The following is a 12,887-nucleotide window of genomic DNA, read 5'->3' on the forward strand; positions in this document are numbered from 1 at the left end:
CCAACTCCTTGCGACATGCGGAACCACACCACTTTACTCAATGACATACCTTATGATGCAAAGCGCACATGCTAACCATACGGCCACCCAACCCCAAGAGAACCCTTGACAGTAGAGCCTAGTGCTGCTCTGTCCAGGCTACATTTCTCTCTTTGTAAAGTTCATGACACAGGTTTCTCTTCCATTAGCCATGATGAAATGAAATGGGGTTTAACATTCTACTGTTCTCCTTCAACTGGGCTAATGAAGATGGGCATACACCTTACAGCGTGCTATGAGGGAAATTTGCCCAGGCAGCGGCATTATGGCCTACTCTTATATCAAATTTCAACTGCCAAGGGATCTTTTACATGCTCGCCAATGTATACATGGGAACTTTGGTTTTCCGTCCCATACAGCTGTCCTTCTCAGGTCCTCCGTTTCGTGGGTAACCACAACGAAAAACTACCGACAAACTTTCTCGGCCAATGCAGGAATCGAACATGTGACCTCCAGACTACCCACTTAGCCACCCTGGCCCCATTAGCCAGGATGAATCAGGGAAGTAGGACGTTACCTTTTCAACACTATGTTTATTTATATTATCCAATGAAATTGTGGTAGAAATATCATCCAGTAATTTTTGTTTTGTTTCTTTATTTGTAGTCAGTATCTTCCAGTATTGAAAGCTTTTCCCCAGGAATACATATATGAGCCTTGGATGGCGCCGGAAACGGTGCAGAAATCGGCTAAATGTATTATCGGAAAAGATTATCCTTTACCCATGGTGAATCATAAAAAAGTGAGCTATATTAATTCCGAGAGATTACGCCAAGTTTATCATCATCTTACCACCAGAGCATCAGGTAAGTACCATTTGACTTTCATCTTACCACCAGTGCATCAGGTTAGTATCATCTGACTCCCATCTTACCACCAGTGCATTAGGTTAGTATCATTTGACTCCCATCTTACCATGAGAGCATCAGGTTAGTATCATCTGACTCCTATCTTACCACTAGAGCATCAGGTTAGTATCATATGACTTTCATCTTACCACTAGAGCATCAGGTTAGTATCATCTGACTCCCATCTTACCACCAGTGCATTAAGTTAGTATCATCTGACTCCCATCTTACCACCAGAGCATCAGGTTAGTATCATTTGACTCTCATCTTACCACTAGAGCATCAGGTTAGTATCATCTTAACCATCATCTGACTCATCTGACTCCCATCTTACCATCAGAGAATCAGGCTAGTATTATCTTAACCATCATCTGACTCCCATCTTACCATTAGAGCATCCGGTTAGTATCATTTGACTCTCATCTTACCACTAGAGCATCAGGTTAGTATCATCTGACTCCCATCTTACCACCAGTGCATTAGGTTAGTATCATTTGACTCTCATCTTACCACTAGAGCATCAGGTTAGTATCGTCTTAACCATCAGCTGACTCAGCTGACTCCCATCTTACCATCAGAGCATCAGGTTAGTATTATCTTAACCATCATCTGACTCAGCTGACTCCCATCTTACCATCAGAGCATCAGGTTAGTATCCATCCAGTGGTGTGCAGAGTTTTAGAGATGCCCTAAACCAACTCTTTGATTGTATGCCCCCATGACTCAAGTTTAAGGCCTGGTACTAAGAAATGTTAATGCATCTTAAAATATAAATTGATTACATTAATTAAGTGTAGTGCTCCAAATGAAGATGAAACCGGTTCTCTACCTGAAAGGTAACGGCGATAATTTCAAATTTAAAAAAAAACTTTACTTGTTAATTGGACACACTCTTGAAATGCATGCAATCAGGAGGCCATGATCTTAGCAGTGATCATTCCATAACAGAATGGATCTTACAGCTCGCTGCATAAAAGACCAATTGTCACCTTCCTCTCTGAAAGAAGTAGATGGTGATTTTGATGAATGCATGATAAAATGTGGCCTTACTAGACTCAAGGGAAGGAAACCTCAAGTCCTGGAATAAGACACTTTCTATCTACTTTCAGTCTGCCCAGCAGTAGTTAGGATAACTTAGCACAAAAATACTGTATGGTGCAGAGAAATGACCTCTTTGTAGAGGTAAGAACATGACAGTGTTCAATGTTCAGAAGACAGAATAACAACTGGGCTGGTACTGTACACTTCAAGTCAAAGTTCAATAATACCTTGTCAGCTACTTCGGTAACCATGGGAAGGATAACTGGGTTCAGCAGAGCAATTGATGGACACTTTGAAACACAATAACTGCTTCTAATGGAGGTGGAACGTTCAGACTTTGTGTAGATGTTTATTAGGGGATTGCCTTGACACCAAGGCTAAACAATACTTAAAGCAATCCCATTATTATAATTGGGGGAGAATGATGAAACTTGATGTATAATTTCATTACTTCAACACCTTGGACATGATCGATTATGAGCATTTTGTCCTTAGACAAAGCAGAAATAAGCATGATTGCATGATTGCTTGATTGAATGATAAATAGACATGTCTAAAATAAGAGTCATCTGTCTATTATAGGATTGAGGTGAGAGACGTATGCCTCATGGTTGATCTGTTGTTATACCTGAATGTATGATTTTTTTATTTATTTGTATATTTTATTTTTTTTTCTAGTTTCATTTCATAATCAGAAGAATGTGCGTCAGTTTTTCTTCAGTCGAACCTTGAAGCCAATCTTATCATCGAGTAACTCATAATAATGGTTTAACGGATCGTGTTGAATCCAGGTAGCAAGAGGATCAATATATCATCATCATCAGTATTGTCTCACAACAACTCCATGACCATGACACATTTGGGTTATTTTAGAAATTCCAAATTAACTGATCCTGTTATTTCGTGTTTCCTAGGTTCGTGATATACCAACGAAAGTGAGGACTTTAAATTTGTGTGGAGATAATACTGATGTCATTTGGAGATCTGATATCATTTGGAGATAACACTTTCATTCGGAGATAAAACCGATATCATTTGGAGATAACACCGATATCATTTGGAGTTAACACTTTCATTCGGAGATAAAACCGATATCATTTGGAAATAATACCGATATCATTTGGAAATAATACCGATATCATTTGGAAATATCACTGATATCATTTGGAGATCTATACTGATATCATTTGGAGATAAAACTGATATCATATTGGAGATATCACTTTCATTCGGAGATAAAACCGATATCATTTGGAAATAACACTGATTTCATATTGGAGATAACACTGATATTATTCAGAGTTCTACGCTGTTGTCCGTGACATTATTTTTAAGGAAAGTGGTCGGTAAATCCAGCTTGCCAACTTACTTAATATTTATTTGCTAGTATAAACACCCATTAGGAGCAAGACTATAGGGTAACAATGACACATAACATCGTACAGGTCTTAGAAAAACCTTGAAAAATCTTGACTTTAGGCCTTGTAAAGTTGGTCAATTAAATAAAAATTCATGGAAAGTGATAGCCATGAATTTACAGGTACCGGTATTTATTTTTGTAGGTTGACCGTAATTTTAAAATCATGTGTTCGTGAATAATCGTTGTCTTGCCATATAATTAAGGAGATGATTTGAACCCATCAAGAGAAGAGTAGTTTCAAACAGAGAAGTCGAGAAACCCACAAGTAGAAATAGTACAGATTAAATGTCTTAAACTTCACTGATTGTCATTTGTTGTTTCCAGAATCTTTCTTGGCTTAATCCATTCTAAATTATACCCAAGGGTTAGGGTTAGGTAACAAAATTGATATTTAAACCGGCGTTATCCAAGAGCTATATCTGCCTAATGCAGGTCTTTCTTTTGGCTTTTTGGGGGGTTGGATGGCCGAATGGTTAGTGCATGCGCATTGTATCATGAGGTCTGTCATTGAATAAACTGGCATGGTTTTGATTTCCCAGTTGTACATGACAAGGAGTAGGGTCGCTTGTCCAACCTTTTTTGGTTTTTGCCGGGTCCTCCGGTTTCCTCCCACTGCTAAAGACCCCTACAGACAAGCAAATTTTTTAAATAGAATTGAACCATGTGTTAGTCCCGAGATTACCTAGTTTGTGTGAAGTGGATGTTATACCCCATTTCTCTCTCTCCTCATAGTCTACTGTCCCGCCTTCATTTGCCATCTTCACCCCTTGGGAAACTTTTTGGCGACAAGCAAATTTTTTAAATAGAATTGAGCCATATGTTAGTCCCGAAATGATCTAGTGTGTGTCGAGTGGACAAACAAATGAAAGAGCGGCAATAGGCAGATTTTTCTCTTACATAATGCCTCCTTATAAGGAAACAAACTTAACATGTTAAGGGGAGATAATCTTCCAGTTGAGTTTGGATTCAGTCAGGTTAAATAGATATTCATCAAAAGATCTCAGTGAAAATTGTAGGTGGTCGAACTGGTTTTCACCTTATCCTGTTCATATAATCTGGGGAGGATGTCGAAGGTTAAAAAAGTTTAAATTCATCATATCTTTGTAATTATTGAATTGAATAATTATTTAAGTGACTGCATCCTTTTTAAAAACATTTGAAGAGCCCCAGGGGAGAACGATCTAAGTCACTTTTTCAATGAACCCCAGTTAATGGCGCCATCTGATAGCAAATTGTATAAGCTTTCTGTGGAACAATCAATTTCAGGTAAAAATGATCGGAGTCACATCGAACCAAGGCCCTTCCGAAATGGCCTCCCGGTCAAATACGTCCATTGTACCCTTTATTTGACCTTAATTTGGAAGTCAGTTGTTGTACTGGTAATTATGATTTGTATTAAACATCTTTTTGAAGTTGTAATTGAACCCACTCGCTGTTCTGTTCACGTCAAGCATTCTCGTCCAAAAGTCTGTCTTGCCTTTTATCCGAAAAGACAAAAATGTGACTTAGATCAATCTTCCCCTCGACTCTTCATTTTAATGACTGAAATTGAACTATTTCTGGACTGAAATTCCTTTATGGCCAATCTGATTACAATACAGATCTATATTTCATTTCGTTTTTTTTATACTTTTGATGGCCTACACTACATGAAGATCTGACCGGTTGTAATGGAAGGTCATGTCAGAGGTCATATGAGTGGCTTTTGACCCTATGACGTCAGACATTCGATTAATCAATCAGCGTTGATGTTTCTAGTGGGTTACCCAAAGTTCTGTGCGCCTCACGCCAAAAACTCGCCATAACAGACAGTTTTATTGGCTAATCCCTTACATTAATCATAATGCGGGTTATATAACAACTCTACAAGACCCTACAAGACAAGTAAAATGAAATTTTGAACTATAAAAAAACGAAACGAAATAGGATCTGTGTTTTAAACCGATTGGTTTAGGGGTTCAAAATAATTCTGCAAATGACGGGTCACTGGCTTTAATTTATGTAAAAGTAAACATTAAAGATGCATTATTTAAGAGCTAAATCTGCCGAATAAAAATCTTTCTTTTGCCCTCAAATATTATATAAATCATTAATTAGACATTTATTCACATGCCAAGTGACCAGCATATAATCAGCTCACTAAATCTGGTGGTCAATCTAATCCAAATAAATCTCTGCCATCTGATGGTCTAGAGAGTGGATTATGGGCTTGTTATGTTAATAAATGTCTAAGAAATAGTTTTTATAACATTTGAAACCAAAAACCTGCAATGGGCAGATTAGCTCTTACATAATGCATCTTTAATTTTGTGCAGTGGGCAGGCCAAAGATATTTTAATGTATAAAAGTTATTAATTTATCAATACTATTTATTTTATTGCTTCATGTTGCCATAATGGCGTGCAGAGGTGGGGTGGTGCTGCCTGGGACAAACTCCTTGATAGTATGCTCCCTAGATTCAAGTATAGGACCAACTCCTTGATAGACCCCAAGACTCAAGTATAGGACCAACTCCTTGATATTATGACCCCAAGACTCAAGTATAGGACCAACTCCTTGATAGACCCCAAGACTCAAGTATAGGACCAACTCCTTGATAGTATGCTCAAAAGACTCAAGTGTAGAGATTCACAGCGATACAAAACAAAAAAGCTTGTTTTTCCGAATAGCCGCTTTTAACACCTATGCTGATTTGTCAATTGATTGACTGTCATCATAGGACGAAAAAAAGTTGCTTGTATGACCCCCGACGCACCCCCCACCCCCATTACCACTTGTCAGATGTTCAGGTAGTGGAGCAATCGAAATCATATAAAAATGAAATGAAATATAGATCTGTATTTTAAGATTGTTAGATATAAGATTATAAATAGGACCCTTACTGCACATATGCGACAGTTGTACATGTGATGACAGTCAGCCATATAAGCGAGAGAGAGAGGGATGGGCTTTATCGACCACTCGACATAAACTGTTTCATTTTGGGAGTAACACTTAATTTTCCGTTCTTCCAGATCATCTTTTCACATTTTCCTTCTTTGTGAAAAAAGTGGTTGGGTGAATTAGAGGTTTAACGCGTACGCTTGAAATCATAAGGTCTGTCATTGAGTCCTGGGGTTTTGATTCCCCGCTTTACATGACAAGGAGTAGGGTCACCTGTCCAACCTCATGGGTTTTCAGCTAGTCCTCCTGTTTCCTCCCACTGCTAAAGACCCTACGAGCAAGTGATTTATTGAAATAAAATTGAACCATATGTTAGTTCCAAAATGACCTAGTTTGTGTCGATTAGACATTAAACCCCATTTCTCTCTCCCTGGAATCGAAGATGCATAGGTAGAAAGTCTGCTGTCCAGCCAAAATTTTACATACCTTTAACCATGTTCATCTCAGAATCATGGGAATGTATCACCGTAACCCAAGTATCGTTTAATCTTGTGTATCTAGCACTAATTTCTTTCACATTCGTTTAATATCAAATCTTTGTTTAAAAATCACCGTAACCCAAGTATCGTTTAATCTTGTGTATCTAGCACTAATTTCTTTCACATTCGTTTAATATCAAATCTTTGTTTAAAATCACCATAAATCGTTTAATTCGTATTTCTGTCCAGTTTAAAGATGACCATTTAATTTTGATAATGAGTGTCTAATTTACAAGTGTTTAATTTCTCAATCATTGTTAAAAAATAAACAACCCAATTGATTAATTATGTATAATGATTAATTTTTGAACTGTGATCAGGAAATCAAATACTTGTAAATTGGACACTCATTATCAAAATTAATCAGTCAGCTTTAAACTGGACACAAGTACAAATTAGATGATTTTTGGTGATTTAAACAAATGATACTTGGGTTACAGTGTATTCTATTGATGAACTGTCCGAATTCATTCCATTTAAATCTTGTTTTTATTTTCATTTTGTTTGTAAAGTTGACCATCGTTCAATCTTGCTTTGAATTTTCTATGTGCATTCAGATGACTTACGCGAAGAATTTCCATTATTTACTTCTAGAGTTATTGCCCTTGCTCACTTTGTACATCATTGTCTATTTTACTTAATATTTGTGTTCTTTGTTTTAATAGAATCTTGTTCTACTTAATGAATACTTTTGGAGTTATTGCCCTTTTCTATGTGATAAAATCTTGTTCTACTTAAAATTTTGTGTTCTTTGCAATAATTAACAACAGTATCTAATGAATACTTTTAGAGTTATTGCCCTTTTTTATGTTGTAGAATCTTGTCAGTGTGCTAATGATATCAGGGTTAGATCTATTAGTTGAGGCCAACTCAATTTTCGGTAAAATCGCTGAGATCTAAATAAGGATAAGGCACGGGATTGTTGGTGAGATTGTAGATTAGGGTAAGCATATGGGCTAGGTCCAGGGTTAGGGTTGGGATTAGCGCTAGCCCTGTTTACATCTCATGACCTTTGACCAAACTTGAAGTTGGCCTTATCTAATAGATCTTACCATGATTTTGTTTATTATTAACCGAAATGTGACAAACTTTATGAACTTTTCAGACAAATTAACTACTTTGTATGTTTCAATGCCTTGCAACCTATCTTTTTATTATTATTATCATTGCAAAATTTTTATGGAGATGACGTTTTAACTGAAAATACTCTGATCTGATGTGCTTTAGGGGTCCACCGTAAAACAAATAACCTACGGAGCTAGGTGGGTGAATTGAATGACACCATGGATAAAAATGATCAATTAAATTTGGTTATTTTGTCTTGAACCTGCATCAAAATCCATCTGTGTCAACATTTTCTTACACTGACGGCACGGATGGTTAGATGGTTGGGTGGCTGAAAATCTATTTGCAGGTTATTTGTTTAGACGCAAGTGTTAAAACATTGCGACGCTCCCTTGAATAGCCATAGTAGGTCATCAGGGATCGACCCAGGGGACCTACGGCACGGAAACCGGTCATGACGACGTGAATCGAAATAAATCGATAATAATCGGCCTCCTGGGACTTCATGTGTCCTAGAGCAATGTACCGGTTACACCCCCCTTCTCTCTCCTTGGGCCTACTGTGCATTACGGAACATATAACTTATTTGTAAATACTGTGTGTTCTATGGACCGTGTGTGTTGATGTCTGTGATTGCCTTATATTCAGTGCTTTAACATACATATATTTTCTATACATGTACAATATTTTCTCCATCCCAAATTGTCTCCGCCTCATCTTCAACAAGTATCGCCTGGCCAACCGCGTGGGTTTCTCTACGTTCAAGTGAATTATTTAAATAAATTTGCTCTATGTGTTAGTCCCAAAATGACCTAGTTTGTGTTGTATGGACTTTAAACTCCATTTCTCTCTCTCTGTCTCTCTTAATCTGTCTTCGTTGTAAATGTTATAATTGGGGTGTTGGGATGGCCCAGTGTTCTTGAGTGTCGCACTTCAAACTTTAGCTGGCTGGCCAATTCTGACTTGCGGTCGTGGCTTGGAGATAGGAGCGCCATTACACCCTCATGGGTTTACCGCACAGAAAAGTCCCCTGCATGTGCGCTACGCATAATAAAATAAAACTTGTCTGCGATTTCACCCTCAGTGGAAGCGGATGTAGAAGAAAAATATGATAAAATGTAGACAGGGTCGACAGGGACTTAGTGAGTAAGGCGCTAACTCACTAACCAGGCGATCACAAGTTTGATTCCAGTGTTTGTCGTAAAGTATTTGGGATTGTCCCATCTGGTTTCCCTTTGTCGGTTGTGCAGGAAGGAGTGATGTCCCTTTGTCGGTTGTGCAGGAAGGAGAGATGTCCCTTTGTTGGTTGTGCAGGAAGGAGTGATGTCCCTTTGTTGGTTGTGCAGGAAGGAATTATGTCCCTTTGTCGGTTGTGCAGGAAGGAGTGATGTCCCCTTGTCATTGGTGCAGGAAGGAGTGATGTCCCCCTGTCGTTGGTACAGGAAGGAGAGCTTAGCAAGGAAGACCTAGTCGTTCAGATAGGACACAAAATTAGTTCTTGTGTAGACATTGGTGCTCTCGTATAAAAACCCTCTCGTAGCACCCTGTTTGGTGTTTGTCTGTCTTCATTAACCCAGTTGGTGCAGGACAGTCGGACGTTTAACAAAATTGGGACAATAATGGTTGTCATGGAAACAGAGACAATGTGGTAGAACACGACTAGGATTAAAACTTGTTGTAGAACACAACTAGGATTAAAACTTGTTATAGAACACAACTGGGATTAAAACTTGTTATAGAACACGACTGGGATTAAAACTTGTTATAGAACACGACTGGGATTAAAACTTGTTATAGAACACGACTAGGGTTAAAATTTGTAGAACACGACTGGGATTAAAACTTGTGTGTTTTTGTTTTATAAATATATTTGGTAATCCCTGTGAAACATTGTTATATTTTACAAATGGGTTCACTAGTTTCCGGGTCTACTAATGAGTAGTCTCTATCATCCAGACAAATATTCTGTAAATATTAACCTGCATAATAGGTCATTGGTTAGATTAACCGGTCTTTTACATTATCATGAACAAAGTCTAAGGGAGGTAACTAGCCCTAAAACAAGATGTTGACACCCATGAAATTAATTTAAGAATTGCCATTTCAGAAAATCTATTTGCTTTGCCAGTTCAATACCCAACACTCCTAGTTTTTTTTATTGTAAAATTTCTCTCTTCATGGGCCATATCTATGTCTTTTAATCCTAATTCATCGTCACAATTCATGTTTGTTTATAATAATGCATGAATTATGGGATTTATTTCGAGAAGGGGCATAACTCTTACTTGACATGGTGAAATATACTGGATAATCAACCACATAAAAAAACAAACTCCCAGTTACGCATGGGCAATGGAACTTTTTGTCACACAACAATTAGAGGTTAGGGTTCTGGGTGACCAAGACTAACCCACTGGTACGCTATATAACACCAATACTAGGTTTCCACTGTCGTGCGATGCGTTACGCTAGGATTGTCCCTATTGAGTCCATGATCTGGTTCGGGTATGTTTCGATACGATCAACTGACCACCTGATGGGATCACCACGATTACTCCACATTTATAACCACGATTTTCATCATAGCGTGAATCGTGATAGTGGGAAGCTAGCATTGCACATGATCTAACTATGCTAGACAATATAGTATAAATTTAGGTACCTTCCCAATAACACTAACTGGTGAACTAGTTCCCGGGGGTAGGGTGCTGTAGTGACAAGAAGGCCGCATGTCTAACCTTGTGGGTTTTCTCCGGGTCTTCCAGATTCCATCCACTGGTAAAACACCCCTACCCTTAAGTGAATTATTGAAATAAAATTTAACAATATGTTGGTCCCAAAATGACTTAGTTTGTTTCGCGTGGACATTAAACGTCATCTCCTTTGTAGTCTAAATAACTTTAATATAGTATAAATTTAGGTACCTTCCCAATAACACTAACTGGTGAACTAGTTCCTGGGGGTAGGGTGCTGTAGTGACAAGAAGGCCGCATGTCTAATCTTGTGGGTTTTCTCCGGGTCTTCCAGATTCCATCCACTGGTAAAACACCCCTACCCTTAAGTGAATTATTGAAATAAAATTTAACAATATGTTGGTCCCAAAATGACCTAGTTTGTTTCGCGTGGACATTAAACGTCATCTCCTTCGTAGTCTAAATAACTTTAACGTAGTTTGTTTCGCGTGGACATTAAACCTCATCTCCTTCGTAGTTTAAATAAATTTAACCCGAGAGCTAGTGAACTTTTGTAGTATTACTAATATTTTATTTTATGCTGTTTTTTGTCTTCAAAGTTTATATATTTAAATAAGTTCATGTAGGTTGTGTTGAGTCATTGAATGTGAGGGGTGGGGGTGGGGGGGGGGTGCGGCGGAGTTCAAGCATCACCCCCCAAAATGTACTATTTTTTAAGTGATTTTAGTAAAACATATTTGATTCATGTATTGTATAGGTGAATATGTATATTATATATATGTAGGTTGCAAAAAGATTTTAAATTTTAAATTTACAAGGAATTTAAATGGTGCTATTTATTTTTTATTTGGTAGATGGTTCGGTTAAAGTGGCATTAGGTAAGATGAGATAAAGAGCTGACAGTTCTTGCTATAATAGGTTAAAAAATAGATAACAAAAAGAGAATATGCTGAATATTTCAGTAAAATTACTTCACTCTGTTATTAGCGATAGGAATTTGGCGATACAATAACACTGTAGCCTTGATTGTCATGCTACCGTTGTTCCGATAATAAACAAAGTCTTGATTATCCATTTTTACAGTAATCGCATTGGCCACAAAACATATTTAAATCAACTTAACATCGGAGCGATCCGATGGCATCGAGAGTTGATCATGGTCTTGGTAAGTTAATTAATGTCTAATTAATAGTTTAGATAACATTGTAGGCCTAATGTGTGTTTAATGTTTGAATTATAGATGTTGGAACTTACCATACTTTTCTAGAGTCGCACATTTCCTTCAGGAAAATTGTTAATTATTCCGGCAAATTCTTAAAGGTACATTATGTAAGATTTAGATAAAGAATTAGCCATTCTTGCTATAATAGTTCGAAAGTAGATGATGTAAAATGAATAATTTGAAAATTTCATTCCAATTACTCTATTGCAAGCGTGTGGACAATCTAAGACATTGCAATTTTTATTTAATTTTGAAGAATTTCAAAATGTATGTTAAAATTCCAAAGATCTTGTTTCCTTTTGATATTGTTGCATGTTGGAACGTAACTTCCCGGATTATGGCCCCTGATTGTGAGAAAAAAAACAACACTTGTTGTTAGCTTGTTCTCTGTCCATCTCTTGCAAAATGTGGGGCATATCTTGCATGGCAATTGTTTGTTAAGTGACACAGGAGAAGCTGAGGACAAGAATAGTTTGTTGTTTTTTGTCTAACTATATCAGACACTCGCCCACGTAACTCCAAGTAACTAAGCCAATTTATGATAAATTTGTAGTCATATTAGTGATTGGAGGAATTTCATCTCACTATAGGTAATGTGTTTGTTCCATCACAACCCCTTCCCCACCCCTAATTGTATATTTATGGTCAATTTGCACTTAAAATGTGGAATAAAGATTACTAAATGTTATTTTGATATCATGAAAATTGTAATTGTTTAATAAATATTAAAATATGGCTGTATGTTTTGTTGTTGTTCAACTATTTTGAATGGAGACGGAAGCCATAGTGGCTTTCTTTCAGCATGGTCTCCACTTGTCAGTGGTGCAGGATGGGAAGGGCTGACAAGAAAAGCTGTCAAATGATACGAAAAACCCTGGTCCCATGTATACATTGACGTGCATGTTAAAGATCCATTGACAGTTGGAATTTGATATAAGAGTAGGCCCTAGTGTTGCTGCCTGGACAAAATGTCCCTCATAGCACACAGTATGGTGTATTCCCGTCTTCATTACCCCAGTCGGAGCAGAACAGTAGGACGTTAAACCCCATTTCATTTTCTTTTATTTCAATAGTGGCTCAGTGAGTGAGGCGCTGGGTCGCTAACCACATGGTCCCGGGTACAATCCCGGTGTTGGG

General features: G+C 37.6%; 1 protein-coding gene across 1 annotated transcript in view; it reads left to right on the plus strand.

The window, feature by feature from the left end:
- Positions 1 to 12,485, plus strand: part of LOC126811642 (cryptochrome-1) — a 32,547-nt gene extending 20,062 nt beyond the window's left edge. Inside the window, exons 7-8 of the mRNA XM_050537438.2 lie at positions 646 to 845; positions 2,607 to 12,485. Coding sequence (XP_050393395.2) covers positions 646 to 845; positions 2,607 to 2,689 — 283 coding nt within the window. The 3' untranslated portion in view covers positions 2,690 to 12,485. The remainder of the gene's footprint in view (positions 1 to 645; positions 846 to 2,606) is intronic.
- The last annotated feature ends 402 nt before the right edge of the window (positions 12,486 to 12,887 follow it).

This window comes from Patella vulgata, chromosome 2 (assembly GCF_932274485.2).
Source record: "Patella vulgata chromosome 2, xgPatVulg1.2, whole genome shotgun sequence".
NCBI classification, from domain to species: Eukaryota; Metazoa; Mollusca; class Gastropoda; family Patellidae; genus Patella; species Patella vulgata.